The sequence below is a fragment of the Aptenodytes patagonicus genome, chromosome 12 (genome assembly GCF_965638725.1).
Source record: "Aptenodytes patagonicus chromosome 12, bAptPat1.pri.cur, whole genome shotgun sequence".
Taxonomy (NCBI): domain Eukaryota; kingdom Metazoa; phylum Chordata; class Aves; order Sphenisciformes; family Spheniscidae; genus Aptenodytes; species Aptenodytes patagonicus.
In genome coordinates this window covers 9042820-9067939 of record NC_134960.1, presented here as the reverse complement: position 1 = coordinate 9067939, position 25120 = coordinate 9042820, and the positions used below count along the sequence as shown (strand labels likewise).

The 25120-nt window shown below is 41.7% G+C and overlaps 1 protein-coding gene across 7 annotated transcripts in view; it reads right to left on the bottom strand.

Moving 5' to 3' along the window:
* SGCD (sarcoglycan delta) overlaps positions 1-25120 on the bottom strand; it is a 358768-nt gene that overhangs the window by 73024 nt on the left and 260624 nt on the right. For all 7 annotated transcript variants that reach the window (XM_076350312.1, XM_076350308.1, XM_076350309.1 and 4 more), the window contains one exon: positions 10438-10539. In XM_076350312.1, the coding sequence (XP_076206427.1) occupies positions 10438-10539 (102 nt within the window). The remainder of the gene's footprint in view (positions 1-10437; positions 10540-25120) is intronic.

Below are 25120 nucleotides of genomic sequence, written 5' to 3'. Positions count from 1 at the left end.
CTACATATTAAGAATCCAACAAAGTATCCTGCACTGACTAAGATAACGTGCAAGTCTTGGCATGCATTTACTCACCATTTTCATAAGCAGACAGTGATTTACAAATCAAATTTTAGCACTGCTGCATTTGAAATAAACTTTAAATAAAACCTTCCCTTGTAGACCATAATGAAGGACTTTCCAAAGGAAGACATCTCTCTATCCTTAGAAGGGATGTTTCTGGGGGAAGTTGGATGACAGCAGCACCGTACAGTTGACGCTATCTGGGGAACCTCATCCGTGAGAAGACAAAAGCCACGGATGCTTTTCCTCCGCTCCTGCTCAGGGAAAATGTAAGGTTTGAAAGTGAGGAATCTCCTGCTATTCCATGGAAGGATGGCAAACAAGGATCGTGCCCTGATGGATGAACAAGGAAGAAATACCGTGAGCTGAAACACCTTGAATTTTCTTTCTGTTCCATAGATTATTCCCTTTCAGAGAGAAATGAGGAGCAGACTCCCTGTTAGTACTTTGTACAACCTGCCTCAGAAAATTATCCCACCTTTTAAGGCCAGACTGGAAGCAAACCTAAAAAGTTCATTTGACTCAGAATCACAGCAAATCAAGAGGAAATCAATGGACATGTGACATTTTATACTGAAAGCCTGCAGTAAAAAATGAAAAAAGAAACACAACAAAAAAATGGGCATCATGGAAACTGCTTTCCTTCACCCCTCAAGAAGGGCAATTTTTTACCATATCAGCTTTTATTTGAAAATATCTGCCAGCTCTATCACCATACTCCTTTATACTTGGGGCATGTGATCTACTAAAATGAGCATGCACATGGACTCCTCACACCAATCCTCAGCTGCTGTAGGAGCGAATGAGCAAGCCGCTTTGCTCACTCTCATCGCTATCTCCAGTCCTGCTCTCTGTCTACCCATTGACAACGTAAAACCTTGTGGAGGAAAGGGTTGTGTCTGTCTCCATGTTTGCACAGAGACCAGCAGGATGGACTCCTGCCTGTGGCTTTGCTCTGCCACACACATGCAGTATATGTAGAAATTACAGGGCACAATCCAGCAAAGAACACAACGTACGCCTGACTTTATGCATGCCAGTAGCCTTACTGATGTCAATGAAATTACTTATGTCTGTAAATTATGCACACAATTAAATATCTTGTTGGACTGAAGCCTAGATCGATGATTCACTGAAAAGTCAGAAAGCCTATCTCTGTGACTAGATTTACAGCCATTTTTATCACACACGTACAGTAGTGTCCTGCACTCCAACACTGTGCCGCTAACGCTGGCGTGGGACTGTCCCTTCCTGAAAGATGCTGGTGTACATGGGAGTAGACGGCCAGGCACGGCCTCAGATAAACAGAGATCAAAAATAGAGATGTTCCAGTCAGAGAAATGTTAACAGCCAAAGAAATCTTACTTTTTCTTTCAAAAGAAGCAACTCGGTTTTCCCAAGAGCCTCAACCAATTTGCCTTAAAAGAACAGGAGCAAATTTAGAGTTGTTTTTGTTTTACCCTGCGTTCTTCTTTCTCCAAATCCAACATTTGTCATTTAGAAACAGAACAATCAGAGGAACTCTTATTACTGGCATAGCAACAGGTAAATGAAACCTGGAAGGTCTGGCTTTCCTTTCCTGTTGCAAATCAAAGAACACACAAGCTGAACTGTCTGTAAAACCAGTTGTGTGTGCCTGCACCTCCTAATGACAGCACAGCTTGCCTTGTCAAGTAACGCTTGCCTTACAAAATACGTAACTTTGCTGCTGAAATAGTGTAGATCATCAGAAGAGTTGCAGAAGTGTTTGCTGTCCTGTGGTAAGAAGACACGAAGCTCTGCTCTTGAGGCTTCTTGGAAATATCAGAAAAACATTCTTTTTCTTTATAATTGGATCTTGCTATTTGTCTTTTAGTGTTTCCTTTGTCTATTTGTCTCCATCTTCTCTCCATCCATACCATATAAAGTTTTATTCCTTTTTCATTTTTAGTATTAAGAAGGTTTTTTTATATTTCAGCCTTTCCAAACAGCCAGAATCCTGATTGTCAGCAGCGATGTCTAGACATAGTAAATCCTTAAACTCAAGGCCTTTGCCCTTGAGAGAAAGAAATGCAGCAGCACACGATCGCACATGCTTTTCCCTGAGCAGTTTCAGGTGCTTTGTAAGGCTTACTTCTTTCTGAGGCTACAGCTTGTTAAGATGAAATTTGGATCCAGTTTTGGACTGAGAATTCAAGGCTACTCTATGAATGCGTTCAATCCCATGGGCTGGTTCAGGTCAGCTGTAGTCAACTACCAGCAGAGCTTCTCTTTTAACAGTAATGCCTGTCCGGCGATACAAGTCAGCAACAGAAATCCCATTATCAGCAGGTGTGACTGATGTGTCCCGCACTCATGAATCCCCCAGTAAACCCCCTGTGCTTTTTTTTTTTTAATGTAAGATTAAACATAGAAAAATAAGGTCAATGTACAGCTCCTGAAGGTTTAGAAGCCTGTAGGAATACTGAGAGGCCATAATAAATGGCTAATTAGGAAAAATGAGCTTCACAGCAGCTTCCCAGTTAATTCATAGAGGTAGCATGCAAATTCAAGATGTCAAACTGAAGCTGAAATAACAGACACTAGAAGAGTGGTGCGTGTCCAAGGAAGGCAAGAAACTGCTTGCCAAATCCATTCAGCTCAGCCATTTTTTCTTTCAACTTTAAAATCAATAATTCCATGTCTTTTCTTTTTCCTTTTGGGGGAATAAATGAAATAAAATGTTTATTCTATTCTTTTAGCTTCTAGTGCCTGCACCCCTGTCTCAAGGTTTGTGACTCAGTTGAAAACACGATGTTAGCTGATTTGCAACATTTCCATGGAAATACAGCCCCACCACAAAACTCAGCCCCACTGTCCTCCCCTTCACAGCTGAAACGCAAGCAATTTCTGGGATCATGGCAAAAATGCAATGCAAAAGCTTAGAGACCACAGAGCACCCAGCCTTAACGCAGTGGCTCACTTGGAGCTGAGATGCACATCACTTGTTTTTATGACCGCAGAGTCCAGCTGCAAATGTTTAAAACGAAGAGGAGATGGGAATTGGATCAGAACAGCAAAACAAACACATGATCTGAACAGCTCCCCTCTCCTTACACAACCAGGTCAAGCAGAGAAATTTCACCTGTCAAAGGGAAAAAGTCAAACACATGGGGAGATCGTTTGGGAAATTCTCTATCTCCTTCATGTTTAGCTCCAGAGCTGTTAACTAGTCCGCATCAACTCCATGGCCCAAGCTCCCTCCCTAGAAGGTGAAAACCACTGACTTAGAAAGTGCTTATTCAGCTTATGGGTTCAGATACTTCTGCAATGACCATATCGGGTTTTCTGGACACAAAATCTCCACTGATGTTACGATAACAAAGTACAAACACGTTGTTCCCAGAGTTAGTTCAGAGGTGTACCCATGATGAAAATATAGACAAAAGCCGAGGTAGGTAGCCCACTTGGCACAGCTGATTGACTTTAATAGGTGTTGATTACACTGCTCATATTGCATGAAATTAAAAAGCTTACAAATGTTATGAGCCATTACCCTTCCATTTAAGAGAGCTTATGACAAGTTAGCAACATTTAATGAAATCCTTTTCAAAATGCCATAGGCAGCCTCCACGAGATTTTGCTTTGACATGCAACTTGTGGAGTTATTTCAAAAAGTTTGTTTACTTCAGAGCTTCCTCTCTTGCTCTTCTTTGGGATACTCTGATGTTGCAGCTGGCGGGATATTTCAGTTCCCTGTTGTGCTCTCAGTGTGCGGCACATAACACCAGCTCGTTAGACAAACAACAGGGAACAGACAAAGCAAGATTTAATTCTGGTGTTATTGGAAGTACCCCTTCAGCCAGCCTACAAAATTTCCTTCAAAATTCGAAGTGGAGAGACTTCTGGCCAATTTTACTATGAAGCTAGAGGGAAATGTTTTCATAGTTGCTGTAAAATTTACTTAAATTTCCACCTTCTCAGCACACTGGAAATATCACAGAGCCACTAACTGCCCCCAAAGTGCTGGGGCAACCAAAGTTCAGTCTGAAGTAGGCTCACTGGATTTTATTGTTTAAAAATGAAAATTATTAAGAGGAGAGCATACCAATTCTATAAATCCCACTGAATGCTCACAGCCTACTGCCGTTTGTGGACCCAAATCTGCTTTGGATGGTGATGGCAACAATATCTGTGCATCAGGTGAGGGTGCTTCTGCCAAAATGATGCCTTTTGCAACTTCCTTGGCCACTTCTGTTTACTTTTACTGTTTGTCCCGCTGACTGCCAGCTCTCCTCTCTGTTGATAGCTGTTGGGCAAGCAAGACTCAAACTGACCAAACTGAGAGAGACATTTATAGCAAAAGCACACTGGCGCAGAACCTACGACAAGGTATCTGGAGCGGTGCCACAGCCAACGCTTAACAAACCCTACAGGGAGAATATGAGATGGCCAGGCACAGCTGCAAGAAGCTTTCTTTTCTTGGCTGTGCCATCACGAGCAACCTTGGCTTTTTTTAAATTATTATGGCTTTTAAACAACATCTGCTGCCAAAAATCAACCAAGAAGCAGTAAGCTATGATGATGCAGTTAGAGGAAGCACCGTGCTTCAGAAGTCGACCTTGGATAGTGTGAGTTTTTTCTACCCAAAGCCACAGTGGCAGCTGAACTGCTCCAGAGGCAGGAGACCAACATCTCCATGAGCTGCCAGGAGCTCTTACAGGCTCATTCGTATCCTAATGTGCAAAAAAGAAGATTCCTCTCTTTGAAGAGAACCAGTCATGAAGGGAATAGCTAAATGCTGGGAGGAGTAACGGCCAAAGAGGTGGTGGGAGTCCACAGGGACTGCTAGGTGATGGCAGCACGGTGAGACAAACTTCATTTCCACCCTGTGATGGTTTCAGTGAGTGTGCTGAAATCCTTAAGCATTTTGCTAGACCAAATCATCAGGAACTAATTCAATATCCTTTTATTGCTCTGTAAATTCTGACAAAGAAAGAAAAGGAATTAGTCTGTCTCTTTCCTCAAAAAATAGCAGCCTTCTTTCATGATATCTATCTGAGCCTTTACTGAAAGCTAGATTTCTACCACACAGTTTGAGCATCCTACAAAGTTGCAATTATCTTGCCATCTGCATTGCCTTTCCTCATGGGTGAATGTTGCCTTTTAATCCAAATTAGTATGTTATATTGTCCATAAATATGTATTTATGGCTATGAGGCAGGTATGCCCCATTGTGGGCACGTGTCATTGTTTAATCCAAATACATGGTTTATTGTTTTTCAGTGCGCATTTTTAGCTTTGAGGCAGGTAGACCTGCAGAGCAAATAATACAGAAGAATACGTCCATTACAGAACTGCTTCTGTGCTTTAAAATTATACCACTCTTCTTCCAGATCTGAACACACTGAGACAAGTACATTGGCAAAATAATTATTTATCACTCTTAAAAGCTTCCTTTAAAATTTCTATCATTCAAATACTGGCTGGGGAAAAAGTAAAGTACAGACAAGCATATTTTATGTACTTCCTAGTCTAGCTTTTATGCTGATGAGAACTTACTAAACACCAGTAAAGGGAATAGCAGTTATCAGCCCTGTTTCACAACTGTGAATTTTTTAGGCCAAACAGATGCCCTTGCAGAATCACAGCCAAGTGTTAATGACAGGCCCAATCCTTCTTCCACTGTAGTCAGTAGTTATTTCATACGGCTTCAAATTAGACCAGGTTTGCTCCAACGCTCTGAGCGAGCACGCTGCTCTAATTGAGACACTCATTGCCACAGGGAGGCGGATAGGGGCTTCTAACATCACCCAAAGAAAGGAAAATAAAAAATGACACTGTACTTTGCCGCAGGCTTTTTTCTTTGACGTATAGGATTCTTTTAAATTCTTTTTTTAGTTGATTAAAAATAATGGGAAGCAGACCTTCAACATGAAACCGGCTAAATACACTAAGAGATCTCTTTTAAAAGACATTTAAAATCTCCTCAAAATCTGTTCAGTGAATTTTGCCATCACTTATACCTGTACAACACCAGAATAGCTTGGAGTCCACCTTGGTAGCAGAGGACAGTCAAGAAGGGTTGGTGTCCATGTTTAGATCTGTGTTCCCAGACCCACCCATCAGTAGGAGAGTCTGCAAGAGAGCTGAATGGGCAGGACCCCAGTCAAGAGCTTTATACTGCAAAAAATCTTTGTCAGGCAAATCCATACTCTTGTCTTTACAAGGATTCAGGGTAAGAAAATTTAATCCCAGGTGTAAACATTTGCAAACTGAGGTTTATTTTTTCTATCTGCAACCATGCACTTGAAATGAACATTAAAAGGGCAAAACCATCCTAATCCTATCATGGCAATGTCTCTCTCTGCTTCCTAAAGCTGAGATTATCATCTCATTTATTGTCACATAGCTCCTGAGAGAAGTAATTCACTTGATTTTCCTGTATAATCACAGCACAGGATTTTATTTCTGTTGTTACTGGAATGGAAAATGCACATAGCCTGTTCTCTGTCTTGCCCCTTTTAAGTTATGTACAGACCTGGATGTGGCAAGCTTCAAAACACCCCAACTGCACTAAAGAAAACTAAATCTGTGCTCACTGTAAGTTTTAAGCAACCTGCTTGTTAGCAGCTCTTCTCAACAAAGGCAGGAAAATTTCCAGTTTTAAATTTCTATTCAAATTAAGGCAATGAATACTGAAGACCACAAAACTGTTGCCATTGCTTTCCAGCACATAAAATTAACAATTTGTGCTGCTGCGTGCAACTTTCAAAGTTTGTCTGATTTATAAGCAAGCAGATGGTTCACACGATAGTCCACAATAAATTACAACAGTTAGAAAGACAGCTACATTTTGAGAGTGACAGTGCAGCTGAGCTACAGATGGGTTTATAGATGACCCTTCCAATTTTTAATAATCTCCATAATTTATGTACAAGTAAAGAAATGCAAGGTTCCTAATGCACCTTCTTGACCAAGTACAAATCACTTTTATTTACACAGGCAATACTTCATGGTCCAGTTAACTTCTTAATTAGAGGCAGCAAGATGCTCATGTTCCATGCAAGCGGCATGGAAAATACTGTTTAGTGTGCAATATGTTCAGCTGGGAGTTTAAGATGCTCTGATCACTCCTGGAAAAGGGAATGCATCTATCTCATTTCTTTAAAACAAGACTACACGGGTGCAAACACTGCTACCACCAGTTACTATTCATTAATCTCCAGATAAACTTTAGGCCCATGCAGTAACAAGGTATGTTTATTTGCAAGCTCTGATGCTTAGAAATAGGCTCCTAATCCAGGAGGCACTACAAAAGGAGTATTACTGAGCCAGGACTAGGATGGGGAAACAACAGGAACAGAGACCCTCATTATACGAAGAGAGAGGGATTTGGGGGGGTCACTCTTGAATGGGTAAGGGAAAAGGAAAGCGAGCCTGGAGCGTGTCATTCCTGACAGAGGAGGCAGCGGTGATGCAGAAAGAAGCAGCTTTAACAAGCCAGTTTGTATCAGTGATTTCAATGGCCACTTCTCCGGCATGGGACTGAACCACTTCGGTCCAATCCTTCTGCTAACATTTTTCAAGGGAGTCCCAGAAAGATGCCTTTGTTGGGTTGTCATCAATTGCATGCCACCATACAACAGATTCAGTTCTTCTTGGTTGTAATTTCAGTTGCAATGAGTTACCTTCCAAAAGGAGCACAGCTAAATGCAACTACTCTGTCCAGAAGGTGATGAAGGGGGCAGTACCTACTGGAGATCTTTAAGGCACAAATTACAGAAGCTCAGAGGTTCCCACACGGCCAGTCGCTTGGGATGACTTTTGAGGGCTTTTCCTCCTCTCTAAACCTTGGTCTTCCCTTCCTGCCAAATTAATTTGAAGAAATCCACTTTTAAGTGGAAATTCAAAACTATCTTTAAACCAGAAGGCACAGCTCCTAGGAAAGCAAGTCTGTGTGTACTTTTAATTACCACCTTCCTGGGACTTAAGAGGTGCAGCAGAGAAGAGGCACCAGTGACAAATTCAGGCTTTCCAGAATTATCACAATTCATGTTTTGGAGATATTTTGGCAGGGATTGCCCAGCTCTGCCCACAGCAGGGCAGCGTGGGGAGCAGCACTGCAGAGACACACGAGTGGGAAAACCCACTCCACGGAGGTCACTTATGCAAAAAGTGATTCTTCCCCTGCCATGTCCACGCAGTACCAACGCCCTTTCATCTACTACACAGAATGATAGTGAAATTAAATATTTTTTTTTAAATTAAAGTCTTTATAAATAACCAGCATCTGAAAGTGTTTTGAGCTTTATATAAAACCATTATCTATTACTGTACACAACTTTTAGGTTGTTTAATTAAACATATGAAAAATATTATATGTCAGCTTATTTCTGGGATGCTCTTCACTTTACTGTTATTTGTCATATTGTTTCTGTTACATTTTGCATACTTAAAGCTGCATTATGCACTTCTGAAAACCCAGAGAAGATTACTATGGAATTAGTATGGATATTCATCTGTAGTACTGAGTGCCAAGTTTGGCACTTTTTTTAGCAATATTCATCAAGTTCAGGAATTGCTAGTACACTTCCCTCCAAGAGAATACTGGGTCATACTACTGTTCCTTAAAAAAATATAGCATTGATTATTTAACCATATTTTTAAATATTCTGTAACTTTCATCCTTTGATTAACTGCAACTCTTTCATTTGCTTAAAAGATGCCAAATTCACACATAGCACAAGAAAGCAGAAGTTGACTGAAATCAATAGGATTGCCCCTGTTGCCCCCAGCCCAACAGTAATTCCAGCATTATCGTGAGCAACCTGAAAGCCAGCGCAGGCTATTCTAGTTTAACTCCACTGAGAAGTCAGAAAAACTATGCACATGGTTTATTTAACTCTATACTTAATACAGTTTCCAGGACGCATCTACTGAAGCCAGCGGGGATGCTCCAACTCACCAGGCTGTAGTAGATCAGACCTTCTGGCTTGCAACTAGATCCTTCTCTGGCTAACAGCAAAAATAATCCTGGAGGCAGGATAATGCAAGGAAAACACACAAAGGCCTTACTTTATATTTCTTGTTCCTTGCATTCATTACACTGTCAATGGTGTGGGAACTAGTTTCATAACCTCAAGAAGGGGACACCTTTTGTTCCCCCTGCCATATTAAAATATAGATCAATATGGTAATATGTAAACAGTAAACTCCCCACTAGCAAGAAGCGGTTCTCAGTTCTCTTAGTAATCAAATACTATTTCCAGCAATCTAACTAGAGAAAAAGAAATGTAAGTAGCGATTTGTCAGTCTATTTATCAAACCGAGTGCTGCACCTTTTCCACACATTTTACGTTACAAAGTGCATGACATGTAAGGTTCTGCAGTTCTGTTTTAATTCAGGGATGAAAACATTTATAGATATGAACGTTTTCTCATTAACTTCTCTTCCTAAACGGTTATGCTTGTTCAAATCAATTCCTAGTCGTCTTACAGAGGTTACAACCTTCAATAATTAAATTGGATATTGTATTGGATGTTGTGTTGATTATGCTACAAGTTCCAATTTCTACAAGACCACTGAAATGCTGAGATAAAGGGATGTTAACTTCATTTAATTAGCTATCTGCCACTGTTATCAAAATGGAAGGTTCGTATCTGACTCAAATTAACACTTTGGATCAGGAAACAAGATAGATGACATCTTCTGAGAAGGATCCTGGAAACTCTCTATAATCGTTTCAGTTATTTTAAAGCTGCTCAGGACAAAAAGGATTGCATTAGAAAGAGCAAAAGTCACCGACAGTCAATGAAGTGCTGTATGAAAATGCTATTTCAATCACACTTGGGTTCTTTCTCATTTTCAGCTGTTAACATCCTTGCCATTTTTGTCAAGCAGTCTCTCCTAGCAGCACTGAATTTTAACTGCACATATTTTTAAAACACAACATGAAATAGGACTGAGCACATAATATGGGTTTACTGTGCCAGCTAGCAACAGATCAGGCCCTTGTGCCAAGGCATCACCTCTCTGCAGAAAAGGAGTAACTAGTTAAACGTCAGCTGGATTTCACAACTGGCTGCCATCCCTCTACCTCGGAAACATTAGGCCTCTCAGTTGAGTGTTGTTTATGATTTATCTCAAAAGGAGACAAAACAACAATGGGAAATCTCAGAGGTCCTGGAAGCATTTTAACTACAAACTAAACCCACATGTATCAACCTTGCAACTGCCCAGAGGATATAGTATCCGGGTGAGGTACCCAAAGGACACCCACTGTCTCACTCCCCAAATTACATTTGTATAGAGTGGCCAAAGTAATTTATCTGATAACCATACCACCCTGCCACTTCATGGTTTCTTACAGTTAGGGCTACAGAAACATGCTTATTCCTTTCCCAACAACTTACTGGTCTTGACCGGATTTCTTTGGCGTAGAGAGGTTTCAAGAATTCTGAATCTCCTTCGAGCTTTAGACCCTTTTCTGTGATTCTCAGGTTCCCCATTCCATCCTAAAACACAGACAAAAACAAAGCAACCCCATTAGTTACAATTACTAAATTCACCAGGCTGCCAATAGCTGATTTTTTTTTCCCCATAGAGGAGAACATGTAAAGCGCTGGGAGGCACTAGAGAATGCAATTACTTGTGTTATCCTTTTAGCTCTGTTTCTGTGAAAGAATTGCTATTCAGAGCAATCTGCAATGCCCCCCAGTAAACCTTTTACACAGATGAAAGACGTTCTTTTAAGCTAGTCATGTCTACTCAAAGAGATGCAGCGATGCTCTGTGTTAACAGGAAACTATTCACTGTAATATTCACCTGCTGCCTATATATTAATATACCTTCTCATTCATAGCAAATCCATATAAAGACTATGTGATTAATTCTACTGAACTCCCTATAGAGAATATGTGATTAATTCCACTACACTGACAAAATAAGGTTTGGCTATGTAGGAGTATTGCAATAAAATGTGGTGGGGAACTTGACCCCTGTTATTTGGGGAAATCTCTGCAAAATGTGGACTCTTTGGTGGGGTTTCTTTAGGGCTATCGGCCCTTACAGCAAAAAGATGTGGAAACCTGTGGATTAGTTTCAAGTCTCTCAGTCTTTCCTGCGCTTTCGATATTGTTAAGATGCTACACAGCTTTATTGGAATATACAGTTATGCAAATATTTGCTCTGGGAGAAACAACTACACAACAGGAATATCCTTCCAACAGACTGCTCTCCTGTCTTGGACTAACTCCTCTGACTTTTCTCTCCCACAATGATCAGCTCAGGATCGGAGCCCTCGCTCTGCTCCTTGCACCGCCCAAGCACATCCCAACGATCTGAACCTCTATATCCAAATGTTTGGGTCTCCTGAGTCATTCTCCTTCCCTTCAAACAACCATTGCAAAGTCCACTGGCCAGGCATTAAGTGACTGATGTAACATGCATTTCTGTCCTCTCCTCATTCAGATTTCATAGTTGCAGCTATCAGTCCTGACCCTCTCTCCAGCCCTGCACCAGGCTCCCTCCGTCCCCACTGCTCCCTGCGCTTCCATGGCAAAAATCTTCTTGACAAATGGTGTGAAGTGTTCGCTGCAGGCCTCCAGCAGATGACTGCAAATAGTCCATTTTCTTTAGAAATTGTTTAGTTATGTGTGTCCAAGATGTAATGAAACATCTGACAAACCATAACAGCAAACAAAATATATGTCAAAATTTTATACAAGTTTTTCTTACAGTTTTTATGCAATAAGACAGGTATACGGATACACTGGCACAGAGCAGAATTGGACCAAACTATATTTCACCTTTAACTTGTGAAAGTCGTAACTTTTACTAAGATGAGGGATTTAGGTTCATTTAGGCTATAATTGCTTAGAAAGGGGTGTGCGTGTGTGTAAGAAACATGGTGTGGAGAGGGAACTGCAAAGGTAAATGTATAATCAAAAACACATCAAATGCAAGGTATTATTTCTAAGATTCAGGGTGATTGTCAAAGTCTGCAAGGATTGAGGTAAGTTGTTTTTTTTTTTTTCTGAGAAAAAGATGGTCTGAAGAATACCTTTCAGCATAAGTTTGACTGACATCACTAGGACTTGAGACTGACGCTAGCAAAAGCTATGTCTCTGCATGTTTAAATTAAGGTTGGGAAATGACCAAGAGTTGGGTAGTCAAGAACAGGCCTGACAATCCTTAAACATACCCCTTAAGGAATCTTTCCACCTGTTTTTTTTTTCCATTTCTCCAGGCTAGAGAAGCAGGAGGATGATGCTATATGATGCCTCGGGCCTCCGAGATAAGGCAGGACACAATAATCACAAAACCTACAATAGCTGGAGCTCAGTTTGGGGAGGACATTGCAATGAGGGACACACACATCAGCACTTACAGCAACAGGATTGATGTTACAGTGAGAGAGACACTGAAACCAAGGGCCACGCAGGCCGCAGGATGGGAGGAGTAGTAATTTGGAGGAATTACTGATCTATAAATATGGACATGTCATACTGACATGGCGTCTCATCATGCAATTTAGGGACTCATTGAGAGGGACTGGGCTGCCTTCTTCCCAGTTGCTGCTAGGCATGTCCTTAAACACTGAAGTTCAAATCAAAAGAGCCACCTCAGCGCCTAACTCACAGTTCTTTCAGGGATTTTAGAGGAAAGGGGTATGTACTTGGGTAGAATCCCTAAGAAGATCAAGAGAAGACTGGGAAAATCCAGGAAAACCACATGTATTTGCACCTACATCTTGCAAGTTTTCTAATCCAAAAATAATCTGTGCAAAAAATAAAGCACATCTGCCTACCTTCTCCTCCTCCCATTGCGTGTGCACCTCCAGCACCACAAGAGGAATCACTGTCACTAAAGGTGGATGGCTAACCAAAACAGATTTGAATGATCTATTGCCAAAAGGCAAGAATTTTGAGGGATAAAAATGAAAGACAAGCACAGCTCAGCAGTGACACCGGTCACTTGCCAGAGGTTCTCCCGTTCCAAGAAGTATCGCTCCCAGGGTGTACCCTGCCAAGTAGAGATCGTTTTTGCCATAGCGTGGTGTCTTATGAACAAAGACAGGCTCAAGAGTGCTGGGTGATAAAGTGACTGCTGCCATCTCATTTTGAAATGAAAGCTGTAAGCAAACTTTAAAGAGAGACATATGCTGAAAACACTATTGATTGTTGAAGGGAGGGGAATGAGAGACGGGTCATAAAGTGTCAGTTGCTACATTCCTTGTCCCAGGTGTAAAATATTGGCTTATGAATTCTGGGTTGGTGGCGGCATAGAAGGGGTTCATTTATCTCAAACAAAAGTATGAAGGAAAATGAGTGAAATATGATTATGCACCAAAGAGCCCAGATTAAATTTCGGTAGTGGTATGCTTTGCGATTTGAGTGTTATTTCAGCTATCTGCAGACCCTCACACGTTTTGTGCTGCTAAAAAAACTCTACAATTTTTTTCCCAAAATAGATATTTCAGCAAGGTTACAAGCCCTGAGGGTTTTCACATTGCAAGCTCTTCTCTGGTTTCATTAAGAAAAGTTGCAGGTCATGCGAGCTGGTATATGCCACAAATAGCTGCAAGAATGACCACCTCTGTGGATATGCAATCCTGACCACTTCCAGGGCTCGCCCCTGAGCTGAAGTGGGGCAATACTTTACCAGTAACATGGACCAATGGATAAAGGGACTTGTCAAGTCACCACTGAAGCGATGGAAAACCAGCAACTTTGATGGCTCACAACTATATTCTGAGCAGTGATATGGATCCAGCATTCCACTCCACTCCTCTCTTGCGTGTTTCTCTTCCTTTCTCTCCTTCATCCTCTGTCTGCCAAGTATTCCCCATAGGATTGTTACATATGAAAAACACACATATGGGACATTTAGCTCACAGCTAGCAGGTCCTATACAGCCCAAAAGAGGTATCAAGCCTATGGGACAATGTACTACAACCAAAACATCAAGAACACATTTGATTTATATCATCTAAGCAGGCATATTCTCTTACAAAACTACTGGGTTGGTGAAAAAGAGACACTTCCCTGTGTTATTCTTCTCAACCTTTGATCCTTCTCAACCTCCGACCCCACTCACCTTTCTCCTCCTGCGGCTGCCAAACCTAATAAAAGCTGCACTCACCAGACATTACCTCTTGACTTCCCTGGTGTTTGGGATCGGGATGCAATGCTCAGCACTGACTCTTACCACGATTAACTCTCTGCTGCTCATGTTTCTCATGATTAAAGATGACAACTTTTTGTAGTGACAGCCTGGGGCAGCAGGTCAAAAAACAAGCAAAGGTTGTAATCTGAGTTTAAAGTTAACGAGTATCCTGGCCTCTTGGAGTACAACCATTATTAAATCATATTCATTTATTATTTCCCATTAGAAAAAAAATAAGCAGCTTGCAGAATTATATAGAGATCCCAAAATACAGATACATTGGAGAGAAATCATTGTATGAAAGACTACCTCGCATGCTGTTTTGGATAAAGCATCTTCATCCTCCCTAAATTATACTGTTTAATAACAAATAAATGTCATGCTCTGCTACAGAGAATATATATGAAAGATCCTATGAAATTTCATGGACCGTGACCTATAAAATGTAGCAGAAAGCTGGCCAGAGTGACAGAGACCACAAGTTTGTATTAAACATTGTGTCTGTGATTGGTATAAATCCTTATCTGCCACTCTATTGCTTGTGAATAAGGAAAAAAAAGCAGTATTATCTGAGACACTGACATCTGACAATCTTTGTTTCTCCCCTTTTTATTAGTAGACCCCTCAGCGGAGAGTGAATGACTTTATTGTGCAGGCACTAACCAGCTTTGTGGGAGCTTCCAGGAGGCAAGCTCCAAACAGGAGGCACAGAGTCGGGAACTTTCCATTACCACCTGCTTTGAATTATTTGGCTTTTTAGTAGAGCATGGTGAAAACCTTCACATCGATTTTATCATCTGCACCCCCTCTCTTTTTATGCAATGCCTTGTAATGGGCAGGCATAAAAATTTATGTGCTATTGCTGACTGCTCTGTGTTGAAAGGGGAGAGCAATGGTAAAATCCTGAATAACATAAATGTCATTTTGGTGATGCTGAATGAGAAAGGAATTTTTTTTTTTTCAGTAGCTTGAGAAGCAACTCAGTTTTACAACTGTTGTGGTTTAACCCGACAGGCAGCTAAACACCACACAGCCGTTTGCTCACTCCCCCCTCAGTGGGATGGGGGAGAGAATCGGCGGGGGGGAGGGAGGGAAGAGTAAAATTCATGGGTTGAGATAAAGACAGTTTAATAGGACAGAAAAGGAAGGGAAAATAGTAATAATAATAATAATAGTAATAATAATAATAGAATATACAAAATAACTGATGCACAATGCAACTGCTCACCACCTGCTGACCGATGCCCAGCCAGTTCCCAAGCAGCGGTCGCCACCCCCCGGCCAACTCCCCCCAGTTTATGTGCTGAGCATGACGTCCCATGGTATGGAATAGCCCTTTGGCCAGTTTGGGGCAGCTGTCCCGGCTGTGCCCCCTCCCAGCTTCTCGCTGGCAGAGCATGGGAAGCTGAAAAGTCCTTGACTAGTGTAAGCACTGCTTAGCAACAACTAAAACATCAGTGTGTTATCAACATTATTCTCACACTAAATCCAAAACACAGCACTGTACCAGCTACTAGGAAGAAAATTAACTCTATCCCACCCGAAACCAGGACAACAACCTATTACAAATGACCGTGTTGGCGTTAGGGGAAGAGCCCAGCATTGCTGCTGGCAGGCTCCTCTCTGCCTTTTGGTTAGCAATGTAGCTATACATGTGGGTAAAGCCTAGCTTTTTTTTGTTTTTTGTTTTCCTTTTTAACAGTTGTGGGTTACTTTAATTTTTTTTAAAATTGTATGGCTTATAGCGGGGAGATTCAGTTAACAGAATAAGAAAAAACAGCCAACCTAACCAGAGACAAGTAATTGCTGTGGTAAATACCTGGAAGTGGTATTAGCTGCACCAATCTGGACTGCTTACGCATAGGAACGACGGTAATTTTCAGTGGTGTCTGCCATCCATGGGCAGCTTTATTAGATCAGGCTGGGCTCACGCCACAGCTTAACCTAGTCAAGAACCAAGGCAGCGATAAACACGTATTCACTGTGGCCCTTTGTGCCAGGATGCTTTGTTCTTTACAAACAATAAATTCAACCTCACGCTCCTCTGTGCTTCCTCTGTTCTCCTGGCATTTCTGAACATAGAGGCAAATTTGCTGTTTATTGAGGTCTTTCTAAGGATTTTAGGGACACCGGTGATGGGGAACACCGAGAGCTCCAGCTGCCTGCTGGCGACCAGCAGCATTGGTGGGTGTTTCCCCACGCTTTTTCCTGCACCTCCATCCCTTTTCAGTTTTCAGGAGAAAAACTGTTGGCAAGGTTTGTCTCTGCACGGCAGGTAAGCATTTACTTTTTTACTAGGAATAAACTGAAGTTGTGTTTGGCAATGTCCTGTGGGAGAGAATTATCTTTGGAGACTGCTCATGTCAGATGCCTGAAACACCTGATTATCGTTGCTTGTATTATTGATTGCTGTGCTCTGCATCGCTTCCAGATATCTGCAAGTTATTACACAGCTCAATACATCCAAAGTTAGGAAAAAAAAAAAAAGGCAAATGCAAGTGACCTGTTTTTTTCTTCCCCTACTGGGAAGATTTCTATGCTGTTCTTCTACCTCTGACTTAACATTAAATGTTTCCAGATTCCACAGATTTAAGGAAGGTCTGTACAGATACACATCGTTGCCAGTTCTTTGCAGCCTCAAACACCTACTTGCTCTAATAGGATCTGCCCTCCCTCCTTCTCCTCATTTTCTTCAGTTCATTTGTCATCTCAACAAAGATCCCAGTATCCAGCTGTGGATCAGCAGCAACATCTTCCTATGGAAGCCAGGAGACCCTAAACACCAGTCCTATAAAGTTAAAGCTGGTTACACAGCACAGTCCAGAGTGACATATGCTCCAAGGTAAGGAGGCAATGTGTGACAGCTTCTTCCTCTGACATAAGAGACCTCACGTACAGACTCAGGTTTGTGCGGACAGTAGAGAAAAACAAGGCAACGTAGTGTTACACAGCATATATGATCATATCCCTGTATGCACGGATACAGGCTTATGCTTTGAATTGCACTATGAGGTCTCATGTTCACAACTGGCATTTGTCTCCCTCTTCTTCTGCCTGCTTATTGACCTCAGACGTCCCTGTCAGATGTCTCGCTGGTAGTGTTTTCATTTAAAGGTGATGGGCACAGTGTAGAATAGCTGTGCTGAGACATCGGTGGGTGAAGGAAGGTGACCCCAAGCACCTTGCATCACTGCGAGACACTATATATGCCCTCTCCAGGGAAGGAGGGAGATACAGATGAAGCACAGCCAAAATCTTTGCAGCTAATTGGTGCACTAAACCAACGTTATAAATTGTGAGACTAGCAAACAGCTAACTCGCTGCTCCCTCCAGAAGCTCGTGACAGTCTGTGAGAAGACACCTCTATAAAATCTCTGGCGCTGCAGTAATCAGTTACAGGGAGAAGTGGAGTTGAATGAGCAAAGACCAGCTGTGGGAGTCACCCACTGGAAAATGACCTCTAGAAGCTGCTGTTAAAGTTGTATGAGCTATGTAGGCACTTTTAGTTCCTTCCACAGGTGTGAAAAAATTTGTGATAGCTACAGGAAAGTCAGGTGGCTGCTAACTTATGAAGGAATTATGTGCAAGTGGGGGAAATTGCCTGCAGACAATCATGGTTAATGTAAAATTCAGCCCAAACCAAGGCTATGCAAACCTCAGAGCCCTTCTTTTCCAGCAGGTACTCCTGTTTTTGTGAGTTCCTCTGCATGACTGCAGAAAAAGAGGCAGAAGATGAGAAGAGGGGATATGAGGACAGCGCAAGAACCAAGAGAACATCTCACAGTTACAGCAATGAGCGGCGATGCAGAAAATCTTGACTTCATTCCCGTCAGACTCACAGGCCACGATGGTGTTAGGGACGTCTTCCACGTGCACGGTCCCATAGCGCCTCTCCCCTCCATCTGTTCCTTCCACACTGACCGAGTGCTGACCAGAGCCAGTGCCATTTATTGTGAAGGTTACTCGAAGAGCCCTATGAAGCTGTCACTGAAGGCAAAAGAAACTTACGCATTGGCTTTAGCGGAAGTTAAGGAGAAGAGTCTTAAGAAGCAGGAATTGTCAAGGATCAACTGTGGTTTTCCAAGTACTGTTTCAAGTAAGTTACAACTGACCAAAGCAACTAAATCCCATCCCTCAAAACAGTTCCAAACTAGTGCTGGAATAATTTCTAAACAAACCATTCAGCCAGAGCTTGAAGAAAGCTCAGCTCAGGATTTACTGCATATTGCTGGAACTACTTTGGGCAGGAGGTATTTCTTTTCAAAGCAAACTGCTAGTGAATTAACTCAAAGTATGATCATGTGGGGCACAACAAAACCAGGACTTCTATGAAATAAGCCACTCCACCTGAGAGTACATTTTTGCAGTGAAAAAGATTAAGCAGACCTTTTGGGGAAATGATTATGAATCCCAACATTATTACTACAACACAACCATCACATGCAGAATTCCTCTCTAGGGTAATAATTTCCCTTTCCATTGGTACAGCAGGGAAGAGATCAAAATTTGCCTTTCACGCCTCCCAACTCTCTGTTATGGAGCACTTTGGCACTGAAACATTATAAAATGAGCCATGTTCTCCTGAGCGTTTTTCCGCTTTTTTGCTCCAACGCAAATAGTAAGGTTTCACATCTTATCATCAACATACATTCCAAATGTGTCCCTTGAATTCTCCATCTTTTTTAGTCTAGCTCATTACCATAATTATGCTAACTAGAAGGGAAAAGTCCCATCCTGCAGAAATTTGTGTGCGCTCAGAAGTGGAAAAAAAAGATTCTTATATTCGTAGGGACAAGTACTCTTACAATGCAGCAATTTAATAATAAAATCAGCACATAAATTCACTGTACAGTTCAAGGGGTTGCAGAAACATGTTTTATAAATTATGGTCTAATACTCCTGAATTATGATAGTCTGTCAATTACCGAATGAAGGATAGAAAAACACTTCTTTTTTTTAAACTATAAAGATCTTGGGTCACAACATCCTCTGTGGCATCGCTCCTCCAAGTTACACCAAGGCTGAGTTGAACTCACTTATCTTTATATTGTTGGAAGAAGTTTCCAGGGAGAAGGATGATTTTTTTTTTCCCTTTCACTATCTTAGTGGTTCCCTTTTGTGTTCTGTACTTACACTCTGAAGTAAGATTTTTCTGACTAATCCAGTATTTAGCAATTCCCCCCCACCAGCAACAAAGCTGGCAGATTAAGGCCTAACAGTGTGAAAAGGAAAGTACCAGGTCTCACGCGGCGTTTCTGAAGGTGAGCTCTTGAAAATGGGGCCAATTATTGGGTCATTTTTGTCTGATGTGAACATGCCAAAACAACTCAGGGGCACTAATTAGAGCATAATACCAGGTCTGTTCAAAGAAATAAGGCTCGCACAAACACGCTCTGGTTTCAACCCCCTGTTCAAGATCCACGCCAGCACTCAAGATACCAAAAACACAAGCACAGGTGGAGAGAGACCGAGCAGGGCTGTGGCCACTCTCGCAAGTCTCGTCTATAAGGCACATTTGAGAATTCCATCTCAGCAGACTGATTTACAGGCTATGGGAATACTTGGAGGAGGCACCTGTTGCACTGACCTTCTTAAAAACCACCGCACCTGCATTATACACTCGCTGCTATAGCAACATCAGCCTCCAAAGGTAGGATAATCACAATGCGAACCCATATTTTCAGTCGCTTCATTTGCTCTCCTCTACCATTATCTCCTCTATTTCCAAAAGCCAGGAGAAAACAGGGTGGATGGGGAGGAATATTTTCAGTGTACCTCAGTTAATCACTTCTGAGCCTGGATTCAGCTAATATTAGGCTTTTAACTGATGAGCCTGCATTTGGAAGATAATCACCCCGTGCTACCTCTGCATTCGGGGGAGAGAAAACAGCAAAGGTGTCCACCTAGCACCCAAATCACTCCCTGGAAGTGCTTCTTCCCAGCTGCTGTGGAGCTCCTCCAAGGTGACTTAGGCCTCTTTTCTGGATGCCTATAGATACCTGGGATAAACCTACGCCTCAGTAGTGTGCAGCAGGATTCAAACAGAAAATAAATGGGTTGCCAGGCAAAACAATAAACAGATCTCACGAAATAAAATTTACTTCAAAAATGTGATTCCAACTATACCGACATAGAGTGGCTTCAGGGATTATTTTAATTATTATTTTTTTTTTAATCAAGACTCATACTTTCAATAAGAGATAGGAGATTGGGCACATTCAATTTATTTGCACAGTTAGGTAAAAAGAAATTTGCTTTAAAATCAAATTCTCTGTGTTAAGAGAAATCCATAGTCCCCTTGTTAAGAAGCTGCCCTCATGGCTAAGGAACCACCACAGAATTTTTATAGCTGTATTTGTCACAAAAATATATGATTTTGCTCTTCCACTATCAGAATATACTGAAAAGTAATTTAAACTGTCTTCCAGACTTATCTACAGTGTGTATATGACATTGTTGTTAGCAAGGGAGGCTCTGGGGACAGCAAAGAAATGAGAGAACTGAAAGCGCTGCTCCCAGAGAGACTGAAATAAGTGTATTGCTTTTATTGCTTTTTGAACAATTGCCAGCAAATAATTATTCATAGAGGAAAATATATGGGTATGTTTAGGGTCCCTCGCCACCGCAAATGGTGGGCAAAGAATGAGATCAGATCTGTGGAGTGCATCTACTGATTTCAAACAGCTCCACCAATTTACACCCACTTGGTATCTGGCCCCAGAGCAAAGAGGTAGGAAATGAAGGGCTTTTGCAAAACGCCTGTGGCTGTTAGGCTGTGGTGGCAGCCATTCAGGCAGGGTGCCGCAGCTGCTGCAGGTCGTGGCATGCGGAGGAAACCCCGCCACGTACCCACTGCACCTTGTTGGGGGGGACGGACGCACAGCCAAAAGCAACCAAGCCACCACGGCTTGCCCTAATGCTCCGTGATGGGCTCCGACTGCCCAGGAGCAGCTATGGGGGACCAGAGGATAAGCAGCAGTTTAATTACTTATCATCATTTAGTCCTCCCCAAACTCCCAGCCCCAAAGTATTTAGCATCAGAACTAACTTACAGCCATCTAACACACCTTATACGTGCTCTCACATCTGTGCATGGCACACGCTATACTGTGTGCATGCTTACACACGTGAACACCCTCTTAGGGGAAACTGAGGCACAAAGACACGCATCCACCGACCGTCGCACGAGAAAGCTGTGTTAAAGGAAGAGATCCTATGGTTTCTCTCCAGCACCTTGTTGTGTCACAGCACTACAGCTAAGAAACTATATATATCCTGCTCCTAAGAAACAACAGGTTAATTTTAGCAACTTTCAAATGCCAACAATTCAGACTTCAGATACTCTCTCTTCTCCCCGTGGTTTGCATTCCTCTGCCTCCTCGCCAGAAGATGCAGTATGCTTAATGCCCCCCGTCGTCTTCACAACTTTTTAGTCCACATTCAAAAGTGTTTACTAGACTAAAAATAATGATCATTACACAGCAAGGGAGCTAGGAGCTTGCTAGTCATCAACCCAAGTCCAGAAGCATCCTGCAAGACGGCGCTTCCCGATATAATTTCCAAAATTATCATTGTGGTTGTTTATACTTCTTGAGCTGCAAAGTAACTGGAAAACATTGAGATAATTTTCCTACTGTTTACTTTTTGAGGAAAATAAAGGCAAAATCACATTTTTTCATATCCAGAACTCATGCGTGGGGTGTTTTTAATTTCAAATTATTTATTGAGTGACTGCTTACTGAGTCATAGGGGACTTTTGCCAGATGCCAAGAGATTCTCTTGGAAGTCGGGAGTACAATATTAGGTGCATGAAAATCAGGCGGTTATGTGAAATAGCCAAGAATCACATCCAAAAATATACAACTGGCATCTGCAAACTACAACACAGCAAGACACAGCGCCTTTTTTTTACATACCTTTTTTAAACAGAGAGTCTTAAAGTCACAGGAAAGTGATAGCTCCTACTGCGTTTTGGCCATTAAAGAACATAGCTCTGTGTGTCACTTCATTACAGAAATATGCCTTATTTGGGGATATTAGCATTTCTTCCTTCTTCTGTTCCTTTTTAAAACATGACACCAGCAGGAACAAATTAAGTGACTCACAATCTGCATACTTATTTATTTATCCGCTGTGTGTAACCTCACCTCAGCTATTTAAATTTTTTTCACAAGCACCAAGATCATCTAAATAATGAAATCTTTCAGAATAAATACTAAGTGTCTCAGATCTGGATTTCCTTTATCGTGAAACACTTTTGAACCTTCTGCCAGGCCACATGCATTTTGGATGTGAGCTGCTCCTGGGTGCAGTTTTGCAGCAACACCAGCATGAGTAAGAAGCGATGCCCACTCCCTCCAGCCTGGCTGAACGAGCAAGGGTGAGCAGAGCGCGTGATGCCATCACTTTAAAAACGAAATATCCCCCAGTGGGTGTCTGCAAGGTTTGGCAGAAGCCCCTGGTTATGCTCCCTGGGAACTTTTCAAAGAAAATAAACAAACAAGTCGCAGGAGGAGGATGCAGCCCTCGCCGGGAGCAGCTGCCTAGTCCCACGGGCAGCCCTGACTGGCGCTCGGCATGCTTGCATGCAGATCGCAGCACGTGGGGAGGTGGTAGACAGGATCAGGCTACGTTAAAATAATGAACTCAGTAAAATGTTTCAATCAGCGAGCGCTGCTGGTTGGAGTGCACCGGTATGCTCCTCCATGCAGCCTTTCCCAGGCAGAGTCGGGCTGGCTCAGAGGCGGCATCACGGTCCAGACAGGGCTCTGAGGGCAACCGAGACTTTTCTTACAGCTTTTTGGCCATTTTGGCAGCCTGTGCTTGTTACTGCCTGGATAAGACTTTTCTTTCCGAAAGAAGAACCACTGGGGGATAATGACACATAATTGCTAACCGCTGCACTTGGTTATGGACCAAAAATGCTCGAGAAGGAATTTTTATCCCTTAAGAGAACACAAAGCATAGAGCAAAAAACACTGAGGCAAACATTTGTATTTGCCTTTGGCTGAGCATCCAGAGCCTGTCTTCAGACTGCCTGAAGCCACGAGATTTCTTTCCCTCTGCACTGAGGCTGCACGTCAGCAGCTTTGCCTGGGACACGGCTGTGACAACGGGATAGGAGCTCTGCATCGCTGTTACGTCCTCCCCTTCCCATCCACCCAAATCCTGAGCAAGATTTCTCTCCCTTGTTTTGGCTTTCATCACTGACCTACTTGACAACTTTAGTGAATTTAATCTCAAAACACTTAGGGACATAGGGCAAAAAATATTTTTCGCAGGCTACAGATAAAGAATGTAGTTTCAGGGAGCTTAAATGGCTCAACGGGACATTTTGGTGACCAGAGGAAATTTAGAACCTTATGATAAATTTGGGATATTAATATAAGAATAAAGCCACGCTGCTAGAAGCAGTATCTTGTTGATAGAACTGCTAGAAAGTTGCAAAGGTAATAAACAAGGAATTGAGATGGATCACTGGTGATATGCTTTTGAATGTATTATTCAACGCCAGCTGTTGGATACCTTGTGAAGTCCTTACATACCTGGGTAAAATACTGCACCTATAAATATCTTCCTTGAATGGGACTATTAACGAGAGTAACTACAGTAAGTGTGGCCAGGGATCTTGTTATCGAGGGAGAGGTATTAATACAAGTGTTACGGTTTATTATTCTAATTGGTTAATACAAGTCTCTTTGTTGACGCTATAAGAAACATATAGGTTATAGCTATAGCTACGGCTACATATCATGGCTATTTTCTCACTCAGGGTTTATTAAAAAAAATCATTTTTTTTCCTTTCAGTTATTAGTCGAGCCTTAAAGACTTTAGCAGTCTTAGCAATCACTGCAAGACACTGCACTTTTCTAGAAAAGCCTCGAAAAATATCTAAAATTCCTAACTTGGGGAACGGGACCAGCTCACAGGAAGACACTGCTATGGGATGTTTGCTGCTTAATCGAACAATTTCTAAATTATGAAATGTCTGACAAAAATTTCTTACTTTTAATTAGTGTTCCAAGCTTCTGTAGGCTGTAGGAGACGTTCCTTAGAAAGCCATGTTTACTCCTCAAACGCTTAAAGATTATGTCATAATGTTTATTTCCAACATTTGTTACCAAATGCAAGCAGCAAATGCTGCAGATCAAAACGTTGCAAGACTTTGTCAGAAGTCCTAGAATTTGTTAAAATACAAGACATTGCCTAAGTACAGGATATTTCTATGAAACGAAAAACTATTTAAGTATTTGCTAGTGGCCAACAATATCCTTTCCAAAATAAAACAAAGAAGAAAAAACCCACAGTTCTTAAGAAGTGACAGTGGAAGTCTCCATAACTTTGAAGACCTTATTTAAGAATAAGCTTGAAAAGATCTGTTTGGGAGCTGAAAATCCTTTGTATGTAACTTAAGCATAGTTGGAGTTATTTTAGGCAGAATTTTAATTTCTGTGAAATGATGAAAGAACTAAAGGAATATCTCAAAAGGCAGACTCAACTGAAGGAAAACAAACATTAAAACACTAATTATATAGACACAGGGAGTATTTCTGCTACGCAAAAAAATACACAGAAAGAAAATTGGGATTGAGCTGCAAGTCATTAACAACCTGTATTTACAAAGCTTACTGATGTGTCTAGGGCCAATATTTCAACAGAAATATTGAAATTTACAGTAAAGCTATGGAAAGCCAAAAATAAAATCTCTCTGACTCAAACCCATCCCTCATTCAGCATTTCTCTGATCTCGAGATTTTTGTTTTGTCTCAGATCGGTCACCTCTTTCTATTCCTTGGCAGCTCTGCACTGCTTCTATAATACAGGTATATCACTTACACATCTACTATGAAACTGTGCAATGAGTTTGTTAAAGTCCTGCTAAAGGTTTGTGGTGTGTATTTTTTTTCCTTTCTCAATCACTATCATGGG